Here is a 24,243-nt window from a genome sequence, read left to right as displayed (position 1 = left end):
GGAGCCTGCATCCCTCCCTGGTTACGACTTCAGCAGAGAATTCTGGCGTCATAGCACTACACACATATTGAGTGAACAAATGAGCACACCTGGGAAGACATTTCAGGAAGGTAGATTAAGATTTTCTAGAAAGGCTTTTCCACAATGGAAAGTCTATCTTCAGAAGTTGTGACCTTTGTAACTAGTGGAAAGGCTGAGTACACACCATCTCCCAGACCCTTTTCATATGCTAGCCTGCTCATTCTAGCTTTGCAGGTGAGGAGCCCAAGATTAGAGGCTTTAAGTCACTTACTCCAAAGCCCTCAGACAGTAAATGTAAAACCAGAATTTCAACACTGACCTGTGCCCCTGGAAGACACTCTCTTTCCAAGGTGCTGCTTAATCAGAGAATGAATAACCCTGTGAGAGGTTCCTACCATGGAAGGTCAGATTAGATAGCTAAGGTGAGTGAACAACACAGAATTACAGGATGTTTGAGAGAAGAAATTACATATTATTTGTAGCTCTGCAAACTTCATGTATAACAAGGGCTGCAATGATACTTCATCAAAGATGGTGGCTCATTTGCTAGAGCGAGCTTAGAAGTTCAAAAGGAAAAGAAAATAAGATTTTCAGTCAATGCCTACAAAATGTAGCTATTGATCTTTAACCTGTTGCTAAAGAAATATTTCTAAAGCCAGACAGACTCCTTTTAACCAGCAATAAAAACTATCTCCACCCTCCATTAAATCCTTATTGCTTTTTCCATAGAGAAAGTTACCAACTGCGTTTAGAGTTTACATGCAATGATTTTTCACTTTTAGTAGAGTGCTCAGCAACCCAATAAATTTTTTCCTTTAAAAGTTCAGCATTATTTCTGGAGGAATTCTAGATTTCAACAGACAAATTCAATCCAGGGATATTCTAGATTATTACAGATTATTCCATCCAGGAATAGGCTAGAACTAAGCGACTAGAATGAACATCATTTTGCATTCATATTGTCAGGTGTCTGTGGTATTGATCCGAGGTGCAATCACGGCTATGTAGCGAGCTCTGTGAGTGCCCATGGGAAGAAGGAGCTGCTCCTTGTGGCCTGCGACTAGAAACAGAGTCCTCAACCTCTCAATAGTTGGTATCTTAAGACGAAATTTGAGGTAAAATGGTAAAACACTTGATGTCTTCAATTTTTATGTAGTGGGAGTAAGGATAGCTGCTTCATCAGGGTAGAAAGAATGAATGTCTTGAAAGTAAGGTGTCCAAATGCAGCCTATGGAATTAATCCGCTGCCCTTTGCCACAGCGGTCCATCCAATTGAAACTAAGGACCATGGTTTGCGGACCAAGAGGCTGCCGAACAGCATTGTTTATTAAAGGCACTGTGTTTGTTTCTGAAACTAATCTCTTGGAAATCAATGTAATCCCTGTCTTTGAAGGAAACCTTCTGTTAGAAGTAAGTGGATGTATATGCACCTTATGAATGTACTAACTCATACCTAATAATAAAGATAATATTTATGAAGTGTGTTCTTTGAGCTATATGATTTACTTGTTATTTTATTGAATTCTTTAGTTCAGTGGTTCTCCATACCACAGACACATGAGTGGTCATTTTCCCCTTGAATATATCAGACTTGCTACTGCCTCAGGACCTTTGCACTTGCTGTCCCTGCTCATTCTTTAGTCTCTGGATCAAATACTTTCTCTTTAAATACGCTTTTCCCCCTGTCACTTCTGGAGAATTAATATCCTTTTCCACTCTCACCATTTGTTCCTTCAGCAACTCTGTTTATTTTCTTTATTTCAGATTTCACCAACTAATTCTGTTCTGTTTATTTCTTTCTTTGCCTACTCTCTGTTTTTCTTCCTTTACTGAAAGTAGGTTTTGTGAAAGCAAGGATCAAGGTTTCCTAGTTCTCCACTGAACCCCTAGGGGTTAGAATAATTCTTGGCTCACTTCAGGTACTCCATAAATATTTCTGGAATAAATAACAGACTACTGGATAAATATACTCTTTGATAAAAAAAAAAACAACAAAAATGAGAGTGAAAAGGAACTCCTACTCACCTGCAGCACACCTGTACAGGAATCCAGAAAGATGCAGCCTTTGGGTTCTTTGGATATTTTTTCATCTTTGTAAAAATTCATGATGTAGGAGCTATCGGGCAGCTGAGTCAGCTGGAAGTAGCGCTTTTTGAATGACTAGAGAAAGGAAAAGACACGGGAGGCAGTTCAGGTTGCAGCGTGCTACTATCCACAGGAACGAGCATGTTTTTGAACTCCTCCAGGAGTGTGATTTCTGTAGGGCACTGTTTGAGGGAAGAGCACACTCCTTTCCCATAAATAAAATATGACACAGAGCACGAACTCAATGCAAATGGCTCTCCTCTGTGCTCTGACCAAAGAAGGGGGTGTCAAGAACGGTGATAGCAACCAAGATGCGACCCGAGGTCCCCTTACCCGAACAGTGATGGTATTGTTCACGGTGCTGTTGAAATTCCCCTTGTAGAGCCAGCCAGACTTGAACACTCCAGTGCCTCCCGCTCCCCCACCGCCCTTGGAAGACGAGTGGGAGGTGGTATCCTGTACAAAAGGCATCATTTAGCAGGGCTGCAATCTTTGTGAATCCCACATCTTCACAGCACTTAAAAACGAGCTCCCTTTTTTCTCTGGACTCATCTCAAATAATCATGTTCAGTTTCAAAACAAACGTGACTCATTTTGACTAAAAGCCCTCACACAGACAGTGACTGCAGCTTGATGAAAAACTGTTCAGAATGGGAAACACTGGAGTGAGAGACAGGGACTCATTATCCTCGTGTTTTTAGCATTTCACTTTCAATGGTTTACTTACTTCATCCTTGTCAGCGTCTTCATGGTCAACCTCAAAGGAATGTGAAGGAAGTTTCTCTGGTTTGTATTCTGCTCTGATATTAAAACAAACAAAAGAAAAAGGTTCTGATTTGCCATTTAGATGTGGCTTTCACTTGCAGCTGTGCCCTGGGTAACAATTATCATATTTTTAAATAAAATAATGTAATCTTGGGAAGGCCCCATTTGCTTTGGAGGCACTGACCTTCCCCTGCATTCTGACATCTTATTCCAGTAAATACATCCCTATTTTAACCCACGGGGTTACTATTTATACAGATTTACACATTGAATGAGATGAAGGAGAGCAGAACCATTTTTAGACTTGGTGGTTTATATTTTCCCTCTTCCACATGTTGAAGTGCAATTTGAAGTAGTGATTTTCATTACCTTCCTGTTTCACCTTTACATGATATGCCCAAGGGCACAGGGTGGTCAATGGAAGAACCCTGTTGCAAAAACAAGTCTGTGCTCTGGCCACTAGGCTGCGCTGCTTTCCTGACTGTGGTTTCCCCTAAAGTCTGCATCAATGTGACTCATGGGCAATTGTGTTCGCTTTGTGCTTTTCCAAGGTAGCACAGAAACACCTCTATGTCAGCATCACCGATCACCACAGAGGAGCGAGAGAGTACCCCTGGCTCTATAAATGGTGAATAAGACAAATAAACTTTCTTAGTCCTGAGCTGGTCTCATACCTCATAGTTGAATAGAAACTGGACAATACCACATCAGGCATTCCTTGACATCTAGCCAGAAATTTTTACACGAAGAATTTGCAGGGCATGTTTTTTAAAAGATCATGTATATTGTGTACAAGCAACCTCAGAATCTGACTATTGGGAGCAAAAAGCCCAGGGGCACATTCAGTATTCCCATCGCAAATAGTCTCCTGTGCTGAAGGTATTCTGGAGAGCAACCCTTGGCCGACTCCACCAGTCCCTAACCATGTTCTTGCTGACCTAATACTCATAAAAAAGTGCAGGCCACTGAGTGTCAGTTGAGATCATGCCATGGGGGTGGGGGGTGAATGAATGGGGCCATGCCTTTTCATTGCTGGCTTTTTTTTTCTCAGCAAAGATGTAAACAGGAGATTTTCTTTTTTTTATTTTATTGATTATGGCTTTTAAAAAGTATATTTTATTAATTATGCCATTACAGTTGTTCTATTTCCCACCTTCATTCCCCTCCACCCTGCACACCCCTCTCCCACCATTCCCCCCCTTTAGTTTATGACCATGTATCTCAAGTTCTTTAGATTTTATATTTCCCCTACTATTCTTGCCCTCCCTCCTGTCTATTTTCTACCTACCGTCTATGCTACTTATTTTCTGTACCTTCTCCCCCCTTCTCCTCTGCCCACTCCCCTGTTGCTAACCCTCCATGTGATCTTCATTTCTATGGTTCTGCTCCTGATCTACCTGTCCTCTTAGTTAGCTTTTGTTTTAGGTGTGGTTGTTGATAACTGTGAGTTTGCTGTTCTTTCACTGTTTATATTTTTTTATTTTCTTTTTCTTAGATAAGTCCCTTTAACATTTCATATAATAAGGGCTTGGTGATGATGAGCTCCTTGAATTTGATCTTTATCTGAGAAGCACTTTATCTGTCCTTCCATTCTAAATGAAAGTTTTGCTGGATAGCATAATCTTGGTTGTAGGTCTTTGGATTTCATGACTTGGAATACTTCTTTCCAGCACCTTCTTGCCTGTAAGGTCTATTTTGAGAAATCTGCTGACAGTCTGATGGGAACTCCTTTGTAGGTGACTGTCCCCTTATCTCTTGCTGCTTCTAGGATTCTCTCCTTCATTTCAATCTTGACTAATGTAATTATGATGTGCCTTGGTGTGTTTCTTCTTGGGTCCAACTTCTTTGGGACTCTCTGAGCCTCCTGGATTTCCTGGAAGTCTATTTCCTTTGCCAGATTGGGGAAATTCTCCTCTGTTATTTGTTCAAATAAGTTTTCCACTGGTGGCTGTTCCTTTCCCCCTTCTGATACCCCTATAATTCAGATGTTGGAGCTTTTACAGATGTCCTGGAAGTTCCTAAGTCTCTCCTCATTTTTTTAAATTCTTGTTTCTTCATTTTTTTCCGGTTCGTCATTTTTTTCCTTCCTTCTGGTTCACTCCCTTGATTTGAGTCCCAGTTTCCTTTTCATCACTATTGGTTTCCTGTGCAATTCCCTTCATGTCAATTAGTTTAGCCTTCATATGTTCCTCTAATTTGTGGCTATAATCAACCAGTTCTGTGAGGATCCTGATCACCAGTGTTTTGAACTGTGCATCTGAAAGTTTTGCTATTTCTTCATCACTTAGATTTATGGGCTCTGGGGCTTTGAGATCTTCTTGAGCCATTTTTGGTCTGTTCGCACCCATTAAGTAGAGAAGTGGAGCCTTAGGTGTTCACCAGGGCGGGGCCACCCAGGTCGCTGGTTTGTGATGCTGTATGTGGGGGCGGGGTCAGAGCAGGGAAATGGCGACCCCATCTGCTGCCTCTCACCGCTGGGGCCTGCTCAGTCCCATCTCACTGCCCACTCCCCCGCTGGTCTATCTGCACACGACCACAGACAACCCACTGCCCTGCACCCTCGCTGGGTCCATGGGTCACTCACTGGGTTGCTCACTGGGTCGCTCACTGGGTCTGCCCATTGCAACCCCACGCCTGGGATCTGTGAGCCTGAGCCTGTCTGACTGAGTTTTCCTGTGCAACCCCGCTCCACCAGCTGCTGGCTTCGCCCCTCTTACTGGTCAGGCTGAAGAATTTGTTGTTATCAGACTTCCAAAAAGTTCAATTTTCTGTGTTCTGGCTGTGTTTTCTGTTGCTAATATTTTGTTGTCTCTAAACTGGGTTGTGTGAGAAAGCATGTCATCTCCACCTATGCCTCCCTCTTGGCGGTGGTCCTCTCATTGCTGGCTTTTCTTAATTGTGAGTTTGCTGGATCAAATTCAATGGAAGTTAAGCGCTGTCTTAATTCTTGGAGTTCATTCTTCTTTCCACGGAATGATTGAGTGCCCAGATAGTGCCTATTACACAGAAGACCCTCAATAACACCACTCATACACAAGAAAATAAATCCCCAAACTGAGGGCACTAGCATTCTAAGGAAGTAGAGAATAGATAGTTAGGCGTAGACACACAAGATGATTTCCCTGGGTGAAAATAGTTGTGAAGAAAATTAAAGAAGGGAGGAGAAGAAGTATGATTCAGGTGGGGTAGCAGAGTCCAGATTCAGAAAAGGTGGTCATGGATGGCCATATAACCTGAGAGTCAGAAGAAGCTGGCTGTGTGACAATCTGGGGGAAGATCATTTTGGGTGCGGTGAATGGCAACAGTACCAGTCCTGGGGAGGAACTAGGTTGGAATGTCCAGGAGCAGAAGGCTGGGGGCTGGAGCACAGTCAGGGGGAGAGAGCATCAGGAGATGAGGTCAGCCATGCAAGAAAAGGCTCTAGATGGCAGACAGTATTCGGACCATCCCTGAGCCCTGGGGGCTACAAAGGACTCTTCTTTTGCAGTCAGCTGTATTCCCTCTGGCCCACAGGGCACAGCCTCCTCACCTTCAAGGGGCCTGTATCCCCACTCAGTCTCACATCAGCAGGCTCACTGGGCAATGACCGTTCACCCTTTTACAGGTCATTAACATGCACGCACCTCAGCCACTGAGTTTAACATTCTTCCCCCAGCAGCACTGTGGGGTCTCTGAGTCCTTGGGGTTCTGGGAAATAACGGGCCTCAATAGGGACCTTACTCTCTGGTGTTCAAACCCAAGTTAGTTACCATTTCTAGATGGTCTCATTTCTCATTTCTACACACAAATTACTTCCCTCACTCATGTAAGGGGTGTGGGGATGCCTGAGTGTCCCATCAGTTAGAGTCGTGAAGCCAGGGGCAAGTTGCTGACCCTCTCAGGCCCGAGTTCACTTTCCGCAATAGGGATGACAGTCACCACTCTGTGGGATTACGTGTACTAAGTGAGATGCTATACACAAGGCATCTAGCACATTCTGGCTCACTGCCGACACTTGGCAAATGTGCTTTTATTTAAAAGAAATTCTGTTCTAGTGCAACCCACTCAAACTGGTTACATTTTATTTGGTCTTCAGTCACAAAATCCATTCTATAAAATTTTCTTCTTTATATCAAACCAGCTGTAGTAAGACATTTAAATATGTCATATATCTTCATATTTTACACCATGGATTAATGAGCTCAGTGGCATCATACATATTTTTTGTTTCATATGTATTTTCTAAATTGAGGTATAATTGACAGATAATATATTAGTTTTAGGTGTACGACACAATGATTCTACATTTGCATATACTGCAAAATGCTCTCCACAGTAAGTCTAGTTAACATCTATCACCATTCATAGCTGTGATTTTTTTCCTTTTGATGAGGATTTTTAAGGTCTACTCTCTTAGTCACTTTCAGACATGCCATACTGTGTTATCAGCCATAGTTGCCATACTGTATGTTACATCCCCATGACATTTATTTTATAACTGAAAGTTTATGCCTATTGATCCTCTTCACCCACTTTGCCTCTGAGAACCATCAGTATGTTCTCTGTATCAATGAACTTACTTTGCCTGTTTGTGTTTAAATTCTACACATAAGTGAGATCATGTGGTATTTGTCTTTCTTGGACTTACTTCACTTAGCATGATGCCCTTGAGAGCCATCCTGTTGTTGCAAATGGCAAGATTTCACTCTTTTTCTTTATATTTATGATGAAGGAACAGTATTTCACCCATCAGAAGTTAGATTGTTTTTATATCTTGGCTATTGTAAATATTGCTGCAGTGAACATAGGGTGTATATACTTTTTCAAATTGGTGTTTTTGTTTTCTTTGGGTAAATACCCAGAAGTGAAAATGCTGGCTGATATGGTAGTTCTATTCTTAATTTTTTGAGGAACCTCCATACTTGTTTCTATAGTCACGGCACCAATTGACATTCCCAGCAACAGTGTATAAACCTTCCCTTTTCTCCACATCCTCACCAACACTTGTTATTTCTTCTTGATTGATGACGGCCACTCTAACAGGGGTGAGCTGATAGGTCACCGTGGTTTTGATTTTACTCTCCCTATTGATTGGTGATGTCGAGTGTCTTTTCATGTACCTCTTGGCCACCTGTATGTCATCTTTGTAGAAATGGCTATTCATAGCCTCTGCCTCGTTTTTATTAGATTGGTTGTTGAATTTTTTTCCTGCTGATTTGTATGAGTTCTTTGTATATTTTGGCTGTTAACCACTTGTCAGATACATGCTTTGCAAATATTTTCTTCCATTCAAAGGTTACCTTTTTCATTTTGTCGGTAGTTTTCTTTGCTGTGCAGAAACTTTTTAGTTTGATATAGTCCCACTTGTTTATTTTTGCTCTTGTTGCCTGTGCTTTTGGTGTCAAACACAAAGAAAAAAAAACATTGCCTATGCTTTCTTCTAGGAGTTTTATGGTTTTAGATCTTGCATTCAAGTCTTAACTCATTCTAAGTTAATTTTTGTGTATGGTATAAGATAATAGCCTAGTTTCTATAGTCTAATGAGCTGTATATATAGTTCATTAGTTTCTTATTTTCTGGCAGTCTTAATCTTCCCCTTCTTGGTATCTACCTCCATTTCCTTTCGTTAAAATAGAAAAAATTCTCAGCAATATTTTGGTCACTATCACATTTCTTCTTATGAGAATTTTTTGCTTATGGTCTATGACAATTCCAAGTCAATAAGAGCCTGTACCTACTAGAGGTGCTTTCTCCATTGTTTTAACAGAAAAAAATGCCACAAATCTTTCATATATTTCTTTTTTCTTCATTATTTTTTACTTTTATTGAGTTTATTGGGGTAAGATTGGTTAATACAATTATATATATAGGTTTTGAGTATACAATTCTATATCATCTGTACAGTGCAGCAATTTTCAACCTTTTTCATTTCTCGGCATACATAAATTTATTACCAAAATTCTGCAGCACACCCCAAAATATATTTTTGCCAATCTGATAAAAAATAGGTATGATTTTTATTCATTCACATTGTATATCTACTGTTGTGTTGCCTGTTGTCATTTTTTAAATTTGACAATCTGAGGCACAGGTGGCAAACACAAGGCCCGTGGCCCGAATCTGGCCCTCCAACTTGTTCTATCCGGCCTGGCACCTTGTTTCTACCTGGTGACAGCACCGAGCTCCTTGCCCCTAGTTAAGGAGCAGTTACACTTACACAGTCCTAAAGTTACATTCAGACCTTTGAAGGCAACCATGAGGCTGATGTGGCCCCCAGTGAAAGTGAGTTTGACACCCCTGATCTAAGGGAAAAGGGGTCAGTGCCCTTGACTATGTGGTCAGGTATTGCATGTTTTAAAAATTCTTGTGGCACACCAGTTAAAAATCACTTGTATATGGCACTGTATGCTCACCTCCCTCATGTCAAGTCTCCTTCTATCTCCAATTATATCTGCTTTGCCTCCCCTCACTCCACTTTCTCTCTGGTCATCACCATTCTGGTGTCTGTCTCCATGCGTTTTTTTCTTTGCTTAATTCCTTCCCCTTTTCCACCCAATCCCCAACTCTATTTCCCTCTGACAGCTATCTTTATGGCATCATGAATATAAGAAAAGAAAAACAGTGTTTAGGGATAAAGCCAATAGAAATTTCAATTTCAAGACCTCAACAGAGTGGGAGGCATTTAGTTGAAAGGCCAGCTAAATGCTGCTTTCTACACTCTCACTTCACATGCAGGGTTCCCAGTGCTCGGACACAGTTTCCAGATTGTAACCACTTCTCCCAACTATTTTGAGAAAGAGGAAGTCTTATGTGAAAAGAAAAATGCGTTGCTTTTCAACCGAGCCTATGAAATGTGTGTGCTAACGTCCAGACATTCCGAGTGCAGTTTAGCTGCTCACGACAGTCTCGTGTGTGACGGGACCCTCCCAACATGAAGTCGCCGAGGGCTGTCTGCGAAGGGTGATATGAACCTAGTGGAATGTGCAGAGATTCGGTAAAAGTTGGTGCTCACTGAAAAAGAGCTGCTGTTTTGCAGGAACATTGGCTCTTCACAGTAATGCAACTCCAATAGAAATATGCCCCCTACTCTCTCTGTTTCTGACTCTCTGTCTTCCTCTCTCTCCTATTCTCAGCCCTGCAATCCCTTTTTCCAGGGAGTCGACCAAGTCATCTTGCAAAGAGGTGAGCTGGATCCCGTCACACTCCTCGTTACAGCTCCCACTGGCTTTTGTTGCTGAAGAGTAAACTCCAGGCTCCTTTCCAGGGCCCACAGGTCTCCTGCCTCAGATTCCTTAGTTTCATGTCACCTACTCTCTTTCCTGCTCCAGCCTCCCTGATTGTCAGTCTGCTCAGGTGACCATGCTTGTTCCCACCTCAGGACCTCTGCCCATGCTGTTCCCTCTGGGAACCCTCTCCCAGAATCATAGTGCCGGCAGCCACTGTGACTTCAGACCCGAGCTCACACGCCACCTCTCAGAGCCATTGCACAACTCTTTTTTTCCAATTCTGCATTGAGAAGCTCAGAGCAGCACGTTCAAGGGTCTGAGTCTGGAAAGATGGTTGCAGGGTGGTGGGTTGGGAAATCTTGGAAAGTGGTACCCAAATCTGAACCATGTGTCCATTAAAAAGTGGGATGCAATGTGTATCCTCTCAATATTTCACTTGAGGAAAAGGTTCATAAAAACATCTCTTTTGATTATCTTATATGTTTTTTTCTGGATTATTTGCATCATTTTAGTCTGATGATATGTGCTTTTCTTAAGTACATGCCACTTCTGGAGAGGTGGTTTATTTTAGTGAGTTTTGATATCCCGGCATGGAGATACATGGATTCAATGGCAAATCTGAACACTCTCTACAAGATACTGTCAGAAAAAAATTTTGGTCCAAACCAAACTTTTCTAATCCTCTGTATCTGCTATCGAGAAGACAGCTCACAGAAGAATGGTACAAGGGTACTTTATGGACTGTGTTCGACATCTAAGCAAGAATATATTTATATCTCACCCCCAATTTTGTCACTATACACACATTACATTGTGAAATAAAAATACTACATCCTGACTCTTATTTTTAAATGTTGTAAAATACCCCTGACACTAGATTAACACACATGCATTCATCAACAAGGGCAGAACTTCAACAAAGCAGTATTTTATATATGGGAAAACCCGAGCTATACTCATAACAGTTTCTTACCGAGGTAACTGTCGAATGTCTCCAGAATATTGTTCATATTTGTAGTTTACCACGTACCACTGGGAACTATAAAATTTACAAGCCTTAAAGAAAGAAAAACAACAATAAACAATTACCACTGAAAAATTCAGCCATCATAGCAGAGACACCATGACTATCGTTCTCCTGACCTCCGGGGCCACGTTAAAGCAGCTACGCTGGCGATGTTAAGGTAGGTGAGGGACTTGCTCATTACAATCGTTTCACATTTTCTAGTGCAGTGAAAACCTAGCCTTCTCCGGACTCTTCGGGGAGGAACCATTGAACATATTTATTCTGTTTTGCGCCACCAAGAGAGGCCTAATTTGATTACTGTCTGAATCACACCAAGGGCATGTTGTTAACCTCAAGCACCATCATTTCTCAGCTTTCCTTGGCAACCCCTTCCATTATTTAGTAGTTCTTAGTAGTGAAAGATGTTATTAGTTACAAGTCACCCTTTCACCACCATTCCTTCTTGTTTTTGCACCAGTAACTTTCTTTTTTGTCTTTATATCAACCTTGCTTGATAGAATAAAAAATGGACATCTGTTTTTCCATTTCCCTGACAACCTAGCCAGGCCCAGCCTTCTCCATCATTGTTCATGGATTTTATAGAATTATGTGAATAAAGGAGGATGAAAAAAATTTTAAGAAACATAGGTTAATGGCACAAAGTAATTATCTTATGGTCCATAATGAATGATTTTGCAACACTTATTGACAGCAAATATTTCTCAAACGCCTACGATGCACTTAGCACTTAGCCACAATGCAACAACTGTGGGTGGGTAGCAACAGCTGTGGGTTGGTAACAGGGCTTTCACTTCGTGGCTTTTATGATTCCTTTGGATTCCAAAATTACATGATTCTCAGGATTAAACTATTAGCATTAGGAACATACTTTGTGTTCTAGCATTAGTGGAACTACAAGGAGTAATAAACTTAACACAATGTGAAGAATAAAGATCTGTGATTGTCTTTGAGACCAAGAAGGGAACAGGCAGCATCTCTCTTTGTGGTAGCAATCTCTCAAGGTGCAGAAGGGCTGCAGACCAGAGAGCCCTGGCACTGCCTTTGCAGAAACAGAAAGTGGCCGGGAACAGCCCAGGGGGCGTGTACCAAGGTCAGCGGGGAACCACAGGGTGCAGGCACCTGGCTCAAGAGGCACAGAAAAGGCAGGGAGAGGGGAGCAGGATTAGGAGGCCTCAGCTGCTCCGGATGTCTCTGGCCTGGGGCTTCCTCAGCACCACGGCTGTATTTGTTCAGGAAAACACCCACACACAAACCAGGCACCAAGGGCAAAACAATACGCACGACTGGGACAAAGACAGGAGTGGGAGGATAATGGCAGAGACTGCAGGAGAAAAGAAGAGTTTAAAAATGAAACGGCAGTAAGACAAACAGATATGGAAACACGGAAAGGGAATTCAGGAGATCTGTAATGACTAGATGGCAGGAATGTGAACAAGACTAAATATTTTGCTAATATTAACTTTCCTAACTTGCCAATTCCTGAGGCAATTCTGCAGATTACATGTTTCTGGAAATAAGAGGAAAATGGAGCCCTGATATACTCCCTGGCTAAAATGTTCCATCTTCCATTTATATAAAGATGCAGAGAATTCAGGCGAGGAGCATGTAGGCCCATAGCATCCTCAGCCTTGGAGACAGAACATTCGTGATTATAATTTTTTTTCACCTACTCTCACTTACTTTCCTTTCTCCATGCCTCGCTGCAGTTCTCAAAGGAAACAAAATATATTTTAAAATAGAAAACAAAAAGCATAAACCCACTCCCTTTTTGCGTTCCCTGTCAGTCTTTTCTTTTTTCTGGTACATAGTGTTATCTCGTTCCCCTCTAAGTACATATTTGAATTTAAATAGTTTTTTATTCATTTAACAGGCATATTCTAGGGATTTCTACAGTTGCTTTCTAACTTCAATACCACTTGAAAGTAAAATAAAATATCGTGCCCTAATTTACTAATCCAGTCTCCTAATTTTGGAGACCATTCATTCATTCATTCACTGAAAAACACCTTATTGAGCCCCTCCCGTGTTCCTGGGTTTGTTTTCAGTAATGGGACTCCAGCAGTGAGCAAGAGACTGAAATGTATTCCCTCCTGAAATTTCTGCCTTTGTGAAGAGATGGTTGATATTAATACATATAAAAATAAGTAAACCGTGCAGTGTGTTATCAGATGGCATGAAAAATAAAGTGGAGGATGGAAGCATAGAGTTGGGGAAAGGAGGTCAATTTAAATTCAATGATCAGGGTATTGTGTTTGGCACTCGAACAAAAACTTAGAGAAGATGATGGTCCTTGTGGCTACCTGAAATTTGTCCATGGTCAAAAAAAATAGTTTAGAGTGTTTCTTCATTCGTATAGCCCCCCATCCCTCCCCAAGTCCTACCTGTTTTGGATTATTTTCTTAGGATACAATGCTCAAAGTATTTTAAAAATCCTTGATTAAAAAATTGCCAAACCTATGTATATTCTTCATAAGCAAAATGCAAATGGAAGGTACATCCAGAGCAAGGAGCTGCTCCTTCTTGTTCTAGAATTAGTACTCAATTCCAACATGATTTTAATCAAATCAATTTATTTATTTAACTCTCAGATATAGTAGCTATTGAATTTTTAGGATGTTGGAATGGATTAGAAATTTCTGCCCCCTAATATCCATCTCTACACTTTCTGATCTGCAGGTTTTGATGAAACAATGATGCATTGCATTGATACTCATCGTCTTTTCTTGCTATGGATAGTGTACCTGTGTGTAGCCATGATAAACATGTATACTCATGCATATCACGCACAATAGCCACAATATGCCACAGGCTTAGGGGAGTGAATCTGAGGGGCTCTAACCCTGGATTCCAATGACCAAAAATGAATTTGGTACTTTCTTATATTAGTGTACTATATTAAAGAACTGCCTCTTTTGTTCCAGAGTGGCAAGGACTTGGCAGCTACTCTACTCCCAGGTGTTTTACATATAATCTTAATAAGCACTCAGTGAGATTTTATTATTCCCATCTCATAGGTCACAGGGGCAAAGAGAGGCTCAGATCTTTGCCCAAGATCCTACATGTCATAGAAGATTTCAAACTAGATTTGTCTGACTCTAAAAGTCCATTCAGCTTATTTATGAGCTGTCTGATGATTGCAGACTTTTTAAAAAAATCACATCCAGACCATTATTCCAGATGTTTTTATGACATTTCTGTTTTTTGCTTTGGAATTAGACAGATCTGCTTTGGAATTTTGGTGTTAGTTGTGTGATCTCAACTAAGTAACTCAATATCTCTAAATTTCTTAATCTGTCTAAATAGTACCAACTTCAATAGGATCAAATAATGTGATTCATACAAAGCATTTAGTGTAGGGTAAGTACTTAACAAGTACTTGCTTTAAAAATATAAGTTTTTACAGAGTGTGACTCAGTCTGTAATTCACATTCACAATGGTTAATAATAACTTGCTTTTCTTGATTTTTAAAAGCATAAATCTGGAAAGATATCTTAGCTTAGATTATCAGAGTATGGTTTTAATCAAATCCTTTATGAATTTATATGCTATATTTCATGTATCTGGTGGTGGGTAGATGAGAATTAGGGTTAGACTAGATGACCCTGAAGAATCCTTCTAAATATGTGATTTCTCTGATTCTGAGAAAGCCAGTGCATTTTACAAAAACATAAATGTTTCTCTTACTTAGTTATGGCATTTTGGAAATGCTATGCATGGAAAATCATTCTCTATTCTTTGTCCCAGCCCACACAGTCTCTGTAAGAAGATCATTAAGAACTATTCTAATTTATGACTACAACTCCTCTTTGTCCAAAATCTAAGCTGCAAAATGACCTGTTGCAAATTCAAAGTCACAGGCTACAACTCTGCTTATTACCAGAAGGCAACAGCTCCAGTTTCCCCATCCTAACTACTAATCCCACTCTAGTTTCAGAGGTGGGGGTGGGTAGGGCAGGGGAGAGTAATAGTGGGGTGGGCTGGGGACAACTGTAACTGAACATTAAAAAGAATACCAACTCCTTTTATCCCTTGAAAATGGAGGCTCCCACGGTTTACTTCGAAGGTGAAGTATGCTGAGCTAGTTAATTTTTCCGAATAGTAATGACCCAGTTCACATGTTATTCATGTATGGTTTGCTTGTTCAGCCTTTACACCAGCCACCTCTGCTATGCTATGCATCAGCACAGAAAAGCTGAGCCAAGTCAACACGGTTCAAGGTGTATATGCCATCAGGATAGCGTTTGCTCAACTGCAATGTTCATGAATTTCTTGAGGTTGCTAATTAAAATGCAGGCTTCAGGGACCCACATGAATCCACTGACTCAGAATCTGTAGAGGCGAAGTCCCTTGGTCCTTGTTAGTTTGTTTGCCTGTGAACCAAAAGCAGGAGGGTACTAGCTTCCTACAGTGAACCCAAGTAACTGAGATCACCCTCCAGCTTTTACCCAAGTAGACAGAACCTTTCAAAAGAGCAGGGAACATAACTCCCGCATGGCATTTATTTACAGTGCATATTCAATGTGTTTTTGTTAAATGAATGAACCCTCTGTATCCCTTTTCCTCTAGAAGTTACTTAACAAGGCACTGTGGAAGTTCTAAAAATCTAAATATTTTATAAAAGATTGAGTAACTGTAAAGAGCAGCAGAATGCTATAAAGAAAATCTTCCATTTGTCTTCCTCCTTGTAGAGAATCATCAGAATCGATTCAAATCATGTTACCTACCTCGGAGAGCAATGTGGGTTTGGTAATGTAATTAGTCCATCTCTGAAAAGGCCTAATTATTAGATTCTGGCTGCAGAGTAATAAGCAGGTAATAAATGGCTTTTTAGAAGCAAAGTTGTTTTTCTTTTTAGCTACACAGGTTTATTAAATTACATGGCTACTTTCTTGCCAGAAGGATTTATGCAACCACAATAGGTGTTCATTTGGCACTTTGCCACCACAGGGATTAATTCTGCATTTGCAAAATGATTGTGGTAATCTTCATATCCATGCTATTCTTTACAAAATTTAGGGAGTAACTGTGGCTATTGTATGAATGCTGAAAATGTAGCATATGAAATGGGGTGAATTTCGGCAAATTGTGTATTGATAGGGTTGCTGAATAATTTATTGATCACACTGAGGCACTTCGAATTGAAAGGTGACGCTGCTAACGAGGCCAACAGCTCAGACACGAGAGGCATCGGCAAAGCAGGGCACGTGGGCACAGAGTACATGGATGTTTCAGGGAAAAAGGCAAAAGGCACTGCATTTTTCTGTCATTGGATCATACTATGTACTCCTTTAAAATGAGTTCCTGCAGTATAAAAATAGGTTAAAATGATTTTTTAAAACTTACACTGCACTCTTGGGAAAGAAATAAAAATAATGAGTTTGGGCAAAATGATGTAAACATAGATATAACTCAGTTTCAGAAGTCTTGGTACAATGTTTTTTAATAGATTTAGATTTGATTTTTAAAAAATATTACTTAGTATTAGATAGTGTTAGTGCGTATGTAAATAATGCAAGTACAATACAAAGTGGAATGTCATTTCCAATGCCAACAACAAGAAAAATAATGTTTAAAATGATTTTTTTGCTTTGAATTACAGAGTAGCCTAATTTGTTTTCTTTGTTGGTTCAAAATTGAAAACAAATAAAAATATTTGGTCTGTATCTTTCAGAATTTGCTATATTGAGGCAGTTGAACAAATTGTCAAATTAGACTTACATAAGTCACACCTGTGCCTGACCTGGGGCTCTACACTCTAATTTCCTGGCTGTATCTCACACGTAATGTGTCAGGGCACAAATAGTGGGTGGGACCAAAAACCCTGGTAATATTATGAGCTAATCATTCCTTTCATAGAAGGCATAGAACCTGGGTTGTAATTCAATGGAACTGAAACGTCAGGTTCAGACCTAGAATGGGCTCTTTATTATCCTTGCCCTCCAGAGTCTCTGACTTGCACTTCTGTGTTTTCATTCATTTGCTACCAAACATTACAGGATCATTTTTATTGTGGAGAAGAGGAAGCCAATTTAGAATCGGAACAGTCTTGTATATTTAGGAACAAGACTATTATTATTCCAGGGATTTTGGTGGCTAGAAAATGAATTTCTTCAGGGCCATTAATGTGAAACACAAAACCATTTTGTCCTCATCAGTGTTTTCCACGTATATTTGATCCGAATGCCACTAAAAATAGTGCATTTGAATTTACCTTAATCAAGCTTTGTATGTTTATTATCTTTCATGTTGCACATTTAGCATAAAGAAAACTTGGTGACTCATTTTGTTCTGGCCATGACAGAAATAAAATCATTACACACATGTATATATGTGTGTATGTGTGCATACATATGAATGACTAGGTCAGATAGAGAACAATAACAGATTTTCCATTAAATTCCTGAAGTCACAAAATATAAGTGGCTTTACTTATAAATTTACTTTTAAAAAGTACGCACAAGAGGAAAAGTCCCTCAGCCTCCAGTAAGACCTTCATCAGTGAATTAAGAAAGAGCCCCATTCTTCAAAAGTCAAATCATCTTATTACCACTAATTTCATTAAGATAGGACTACAATCTTTTTTTAAAACTTGGGAGAGATTTTTAGTTGCATTTCTCCAAGTGTCTTCCAGTGATGTCACCTGTGCTCGTGGCCCTGGTGTCATATGGAAGGTGCTGGTCCCACAGTGAGAAAAACGCACACACTTACTGAGCTCTGGCTTTAAGTTAATGAATGCATTAGAAGCACTCATTTGCTTCCCAATGATTCAGAATCAGAAAAGAGCATTCATTTTGACTTAATTTATTTATACATGCAAAAAATCCAGAATCACTTATTGAGAAACATTCTTATTTCGGGAAAGTTTGAGTGCATGTTATTTTACATATTAGATCTAAATTTCTTGCATAAATTACAAAGGCATTTTGGTTAAAAGATGACTTATCAATGTACATAATATGCCATCTGAAATTAAACATAAAGGACATGACATTATATTAATAGTAAAAGTGAGAAATGATATTCTGTGGTTTTTGTTTTGTTTTGTTTTTGGTGAGTCAAGACACATCTCATTCTAATTAGGTATATTTCTTTCAACAAAAATGAGCAGCATGAAATACATGTAAAATCATGGGCAATCCCTCTGTCCCCACAATTTTCTTTGCTATGTCCAAGACTCACGTTGTTTAATATCTGTTTTACTTCTCAACGTGATGCAGATTCCACCTTGACTACACACAATTTTCCCTTGAATTAGTTGAATGCCATTGGCCTGGGTCCAAATGGTGGAAGAGGAAGAAGAGGACAATTTCACTTTCAATATTATACTCATCTGATTGTATTGTTTTTTTATGTGTGCAAAATTTTACTTCTTAATAGATTCAGCAATATTTTTTTGTAGAATTTAACAGCCTACTGAACTATTTTTAACTTTGAAATGCATAGGTTATTTTGCCTGGAAAGTTCCAACATGACCTGGGAGTTTACTCTCCCGGTGCCTTGTAGGTAAAGGGACGGCAATACGCTAACACCTTGCTTGATAAAATCCCATCCCACATCCCTTCAGGGTTTAACCTACCACGACCAGGCTGAGTTCACAGCTTCTGAAGGTGCTCTGTTCAAGAAACACCAATGACTGAATTGCAAACTAGTAAGCCCTTATCTTGACCCTTTTTCTTGGCATTTTATACCACCGACTCACTCTTGCTATTGACTCTTCTTTGATTCTGAGAAGTAAGTTTCTCCTTGTTTTTTACCTACCTCCTGATCCACTCCATCTCCACTTCCCATCCAGGGCCCTCTTTTTTAGCTGCTTAAGAGGGAGAGTAGCTCAGGGACCTGCCTCTCAACTCCAGCCCAGCCCAGGGATGAAAAAAGCTCAAGCTTCAGCTTTCAAATCCAGAGCGGCAGCCCACCCTTTTTCTTCTCTATTTATGTCCCGTGTGGATAGCTCTCTGATGCTGGCCGGGGATATTAACTTATTTGCTTCATCCACCCTGCTCAAGCAATCTTCATTTTCTTGGGGCACTATACTTAAATTACAGGCACTGCTGTCTATCTAATAGTCCAAGCCAGAAATGTGGGGGTCATCACCAGCGTATTCCTCTGCTTTCTTTTCTCCCCAGTCACCAATTCCTGTCAATTCTATCTTGTTAATTTTTCCTTCCTGTCGCCATAATCACATGTCATATGTTAGTATAGGTCTTGAACTCAACTCCATCCAACTTCTTCTCAGTTTTACTCCTCACGCCCTCTGCCCCAAGCCTACCAATGCATTCTCTGGTCTGTCTTTAGTTATTTTTTCTAATACGTGAACCTGACCTTGTTTCTCTATTTTACAGTCATTGTTCTGGGAATACTTTTCAGATTGTATTACCAAAAATACGATTGCAAGTCTGTTACTTCCTTGCTGATGGTGAGCTCCTTGCAAGCAAAGGTCATGCTATATCCATGTGGTTTTACCATCTTACTAAGTGATAAACGTGGTCAGGTAATGAACCCAGTCCAATCTCTCATAGAGTGGACAAGGCCCTTTATTGCACACACTTCATACATGATTCACAGTAGTAGTTTAAACTAGTGGGAGAGGAACTTCTTGTGTGAAGAATTTCACCCTTTGTAAAGATAAGTTAACTCCATCCAGTTAAGCTGGGAGTAGCAGTTTCTGTGTATGTCTGAAGGCGCCACTGGTTTAATCCACTGACTGCATCTACCCCCAGAACAAGGAAAAAAAAAAACCAATCTGATGGATAGGGGGTGAAGAGGAGACATTTCAAGGCCTGAAAAGTGTTACTTCAACGTTCATGATCCTTACTATTTACTTCAAACTTTGGTATTAACTTAGTTTGTGATTATAATTTGCTGCACGCAGGTAAGTCCATAGAACATTCATCTCTGGCGTGCATCTGAGATCAGGTCCTAGGATTGCAGGGGTCACTCCAGGGACAAAGGCAGACATCTCTGATACTAATAAGAAGAACTGACGGTGAAGGTTTGGCCATGAAAAGAAAGAAATAATTGTTTTGATCTTTTGGGGTCTTTAATATCTCCTCTCTTTTTATCACCATCTGTCTTGATGAAATACATGTCAAGGGCATCTAATAGCTGATTCTGCTTTCCTTGAGCTGTTTAGGGCCCCTAGATCTTGGTGATCTCCTTCCAGGAGATTTTTCTCGGCATTTTTCAAAGATATTCTCAAGATACTTGGGGGCAAATGGGCAGAATTTCTCCATGGTCAAATATATTTTGGAAATATTTTAGGCCATGTTCCTTTTTCAGATGGCATCAGAGGATGTTAGAAAGTTAAAGACTTTGGGCGTGCATGTGTCTGCTGAGTGTGTGAGACCTATGGACATCCTGCGGACTTGGCTTTCTGCAGTACATTTAGTGCTTTTGTGAAATGGGTGTCTGCTCTGATCTCCGCCATTTGTTCTGCTGTGTTTTAGTGTGAATTTCCTATGGAAGCCCAGAGATTTCAATATTTATTGTGTCTGCTTTGAATCTAATTTGTAAATCCCATTCAGTCTCGGGTACTATCTTTTTTTCATTATTTTTTCCCCTGGAGAATTTTATTATTTCTGGTCTAGAACCTCTGCTTAAAATCGTGACTTTTCCTTCCCTAGTAACCTAGTACTGTCTGGATTGGGGCAGTATATAACCATGTGTGTGTTTGTACAAATATATAGATGTAGCTTCCATTTTGTTAATGTTGCCATAACTCTTAAGTCCTTGAATATTTTAGCCCTTGATTTGCGTTCTTGGATTCACGACTCCCTCCTCATTACTCTACTGCCGTAGCAGGTTGATTTCCAGAAATTGCAGAGGGCTTTGCTGGCAGAATAACTTGCTACCTTAGTACTTTGTCAGTATTTCTCTCAGCCATTCAGCTGAAGGGGTCCCCAGACCCTCGCTCTCTCTTGGGCCACGGTGTCATTCTCAATTCTCTGCTCTCTCATATTCTTTATTAAGAGAGACCAAACCAAGAGCTTAGTTTTAATTAGTATTTTATACTACTGGCTTTATAGTACCCTTTTGTGCATATTAAAAGGAAAACTTTGCTTGAGAAGTTTGGCTTAGGAAGTAAGTCTTCATCCTATTTATAGATCCTTTAATTGCTCCCCCAACCCTGAGTGGGAGGGAGTGGTGCCTGTTTTATCACGGAAGTGTGTGATTGTTCTCGTGGTTATAGATGTTGATTTATTTACTTTTAGAGAGAGTGGAAGGGAGAAAGAAAGAGAAGTAGAGAAACATCTATGTGCAAAGGAAATATTGATGAGCTGCCTCTCACAGGCCCCCAACTGGGAACCTGAGCCACAACCCAGGCATGTGCCCTGACTGGGAAAGAAAGGGAGTTGAACCAGTGACCTTTTGGTTCACAAGCCACTAAGCCACAGCAGCCAGGGCTAGATGTTGATTTTAAGTCACTTATGAGGCTCAGATAAAGATGTTGTTCCCCAGTTGCTACTCTCCTAACGTTTTCTTGTCATTGCTATATTCATTTTTAGAAACACAGTATTGGGATTATATTAATCTCCCTATTTAAGGATGGAGAAATTGAGGCAGAAGGCTTCTATGTTTGTCAAAGTGAACAGTGGAAATATCCTCATCAAGTCAGAATATAAAGTGCATGGTTTAAATAAATTCCTCAAAGAATCAGAGGCTGCAAAATGAGTAAGGGCATGGAGCAAGCATTGGGTCAGAGACCCAAAATTGGGCCTTAATTTGGGCTCTCTGTGAAATTTGGGCAAATTAGCTAATGATTCAGAACCAGCTCTGTAGCTAGAAAATGAGGTAGCAATATCTCAATGTCACAAAATGCCAAAAAAATACATTATGTACATTCTTGGTCAGCTATGGATCAGCGTTAATTTAACATACTTATGAAGTGTTGTTGTGGATGTGAAATAAACTTATACTCTTGTGTGGAGAACATTGAACATTATATTTAAAATACAAGGAAGAGAATTGGTAACAGATAAAAAGGGAGAGACTATTCACTTAAACTCCTATTTAAAATATGAAGTCTTTCAACATGAAAAAAGAAAACATGGCCCACACACACTGCCTTTCATGAGAGGAAAGAAGAGGCAAGTTGCCCAAGGAGAGCAGAGCGAGAGATAGTTCAAAATTAGTATTGGGCAGGATGTGTGCAAGCTCAATTATGCCAGTTTGCTGCCTAGCAACCATGGCATTTGTCCTAGCCACCCTGTGGAGAGCCATGGGGCAATTTAGCATGGAGTGGACCAGAAAGGTTGCTGAGTGCAGTGCAGCAGCTGCTGTAAGAGAAACTTGTGTTTCTGCAAAACCCTCAGACATCAATGGATTCATTTTAGCGCAGGCTTCATCTGGTTTCACATATCTGGCCAATGTTTCTCAAAGTGTGGACCATTAACCATATACATCAGAGCCACCTGGATGTAATGACAATGGAGCTGCTAAAGCAAAATCCGAGAGGAGTGAGATGCAGCAAAACAGCATCTGGCAATGACCGTCGTGGGTCAGGATGCTGGATCTGCCTATTCCCAGCTCCACGATGGTCAACACACTTCTTAATCTTTCCGTAACAGTTTCCTCTTCCTTAAAAGGTGTTGATGATGATAAGGGTGAAATCTATGTTTGTAATAACTGCAGGAAAAGGGCTTCAGAGCATGTCTGGCAAAAAGTAAGTAGTCAGTAACGATTAGCTGCTATTAGCTATTGGGTCAAACGTTTTTGCCAACAAAATTCTCTGGGTTCCTTTCTCAGTCTTAAACCAGCTCTCTGCTGGCCCCTTTCATTTTCTCTACTGTCTCCAGGCTTGGCCATTCATGTTGCATTTTTATCACATGGTATTTGTAACTGGGACATCTATCTTTCTAGCCCAGAGGGCACAGGTTTCACTCTGTCTTCATCCTTAGAACCAAGCAAAATGGTGGGAGTTTTCACAAGGTTCTCACTGCTAGTGATACAGAGATTGTAGTGGGGAAGAATTTCTTCCCAAACTTCTTCCTCCTTTTTCTCTTGTTTCTACTTTAGATCCATGAAGTTGGGAAAAACATGATAGAAAGCTTCACCCGTAGCTGGGCTGAAAGCTCTGTCCTGAGATGTGCAACATGGATATTTGGCAGATACTTGTGACCTAAGGTACAAGACATTGTACTTGACTTTTCCTTGGAGCAGCGTTTAGGAGAAGTGAGAAGCTGAGGGTGCAAATGAGAAGAGGAGGAATAATTCCAGGATGCAAGCAGTTGAAAGGGAATTAAACTAGGAGCAAAGGTGAGGGCGGGAAATTTCCCCCCCGGGATACACACAGAGCCAGATAAAGGCAACTGTGGTCAACCGGTTCTCAGCTGAAGCTGACATTCTCAGAGAACTATAAAGAGGACAGTGGTGGGGGGAGTGCCTAAGGGAGTAGGGGGTGCTGGGTAAAGGAGGGCAAAGGGGAAAAAATCAGGACAACTGTAATAGCATGATCAATAAAATATAATTAAAAAAGAGATCAATCTGCTCATTTGAAGCTGTGGTACAGAAACTCATGGAAGGACAAATAGAACCAAAGTTCTCGAAGAAGCCTAGAATATCCTTACAAATCTCCAGCGTTGTATTAATCTGTTTTTCAGGCAATCTTATTTCTTCATCTCTGGGACCTTGATTGGATCCAGAGGTTGGGGATGGGGCTTCTGAACCAGTCCTGGGAGTTAGGATCCGATCTGACTTGCCCTACCTCAAAGGCATAACAGGCAATAAAATGAGCAGATATTAAGAGGCAAGAGCTGGAGCGAGCTGGCAACCAAAGCTAGGCCCTCAAAGCTCGGCTGCTAGAGACTCGCAGCCAAAAGCTAAGAATCCCTGGTCTGCGAGGACAATTTTCCACAGCCTGAAGGAGACTGCCGGAAGCCTGGAAACATACAAATGCCTAGAAAGAGGTGAAAGGGCCATGAAATGAACAGTCCCTAAAATCCTGGAATCCTGTATAAACCCATAGTAGTTATACCACAAATGATGAAGAATGGCTTATGTCAGATGAACTTAATGGTTTCTGTGACTGACGACAAGCCCAGAGGTAGAAAAAGCAAACATGTGTGGGATTTTGATTGCTTTATATGATATTTTTGTTATCTAACTAAAATAATAACAATACAGGAATCTAATGTAGTCTCTAG

At 40.4% G+C, this 24,243-nt stretch overlaps 1 protein-coding gene across 5 annotated transcripts in view; it reads right to left on the bottom strand.

Annotated features, from left to right (window-relative positions):
• DOCK10 (dedicator of cytokinesis 10) overlaps positions 1–24,243 on the bottom strand; it is a 227,806-nt gene that overhangs the window by 84,155 nt on the left and 119,408 nt on the right. For all 5 annotated transcript variants that reach the window (XM_037139231.2, XM_053666155.1, XM_053666189.1 and 2 more), the window contains exons 4-7: positions 11,050–11,132; positions 2,834–2,906; positions 2,440–2,562; positions 2,047–2,181 (exon numbers count right to left, since the gene is read on the bottom strand). In XM_037139231.2, the coding sequence (XP_036995126.2) occupies positions 2,047–2,181; positions 2,440–2,562; positions 2,834–2,906; positions 11,050–11,132 (414 nt within the window). The remainder of the gene's footprint in view (positions 1–2,046; positions 2,182–2,439; positions 2,563–2,833; positions 2,907–11,049; positions 11,133–24,243) is intronic.

This window comes from Artibeus jamaicensis, unplaced genomic scaffold (genome assembly GCF_021234435.1).
Source record: "Artibeus jamaicensis isolate MK-2021 breed Jamaican fruit bat unplaced genomic scaffold, CSHL_Jam_final contig_1015, whole genome shotgun sequence".
NCBI lineage: Eukaryota > Metazoa > Chordata > Mammalia > Chiroptera > Phyllostomidae > Artibeus > Artibeus jamaicensis.
Note: the sequence above shows the minus strand (reverse complement) of the source record. Positions and strands in the feature narration are given on the sequence as shown.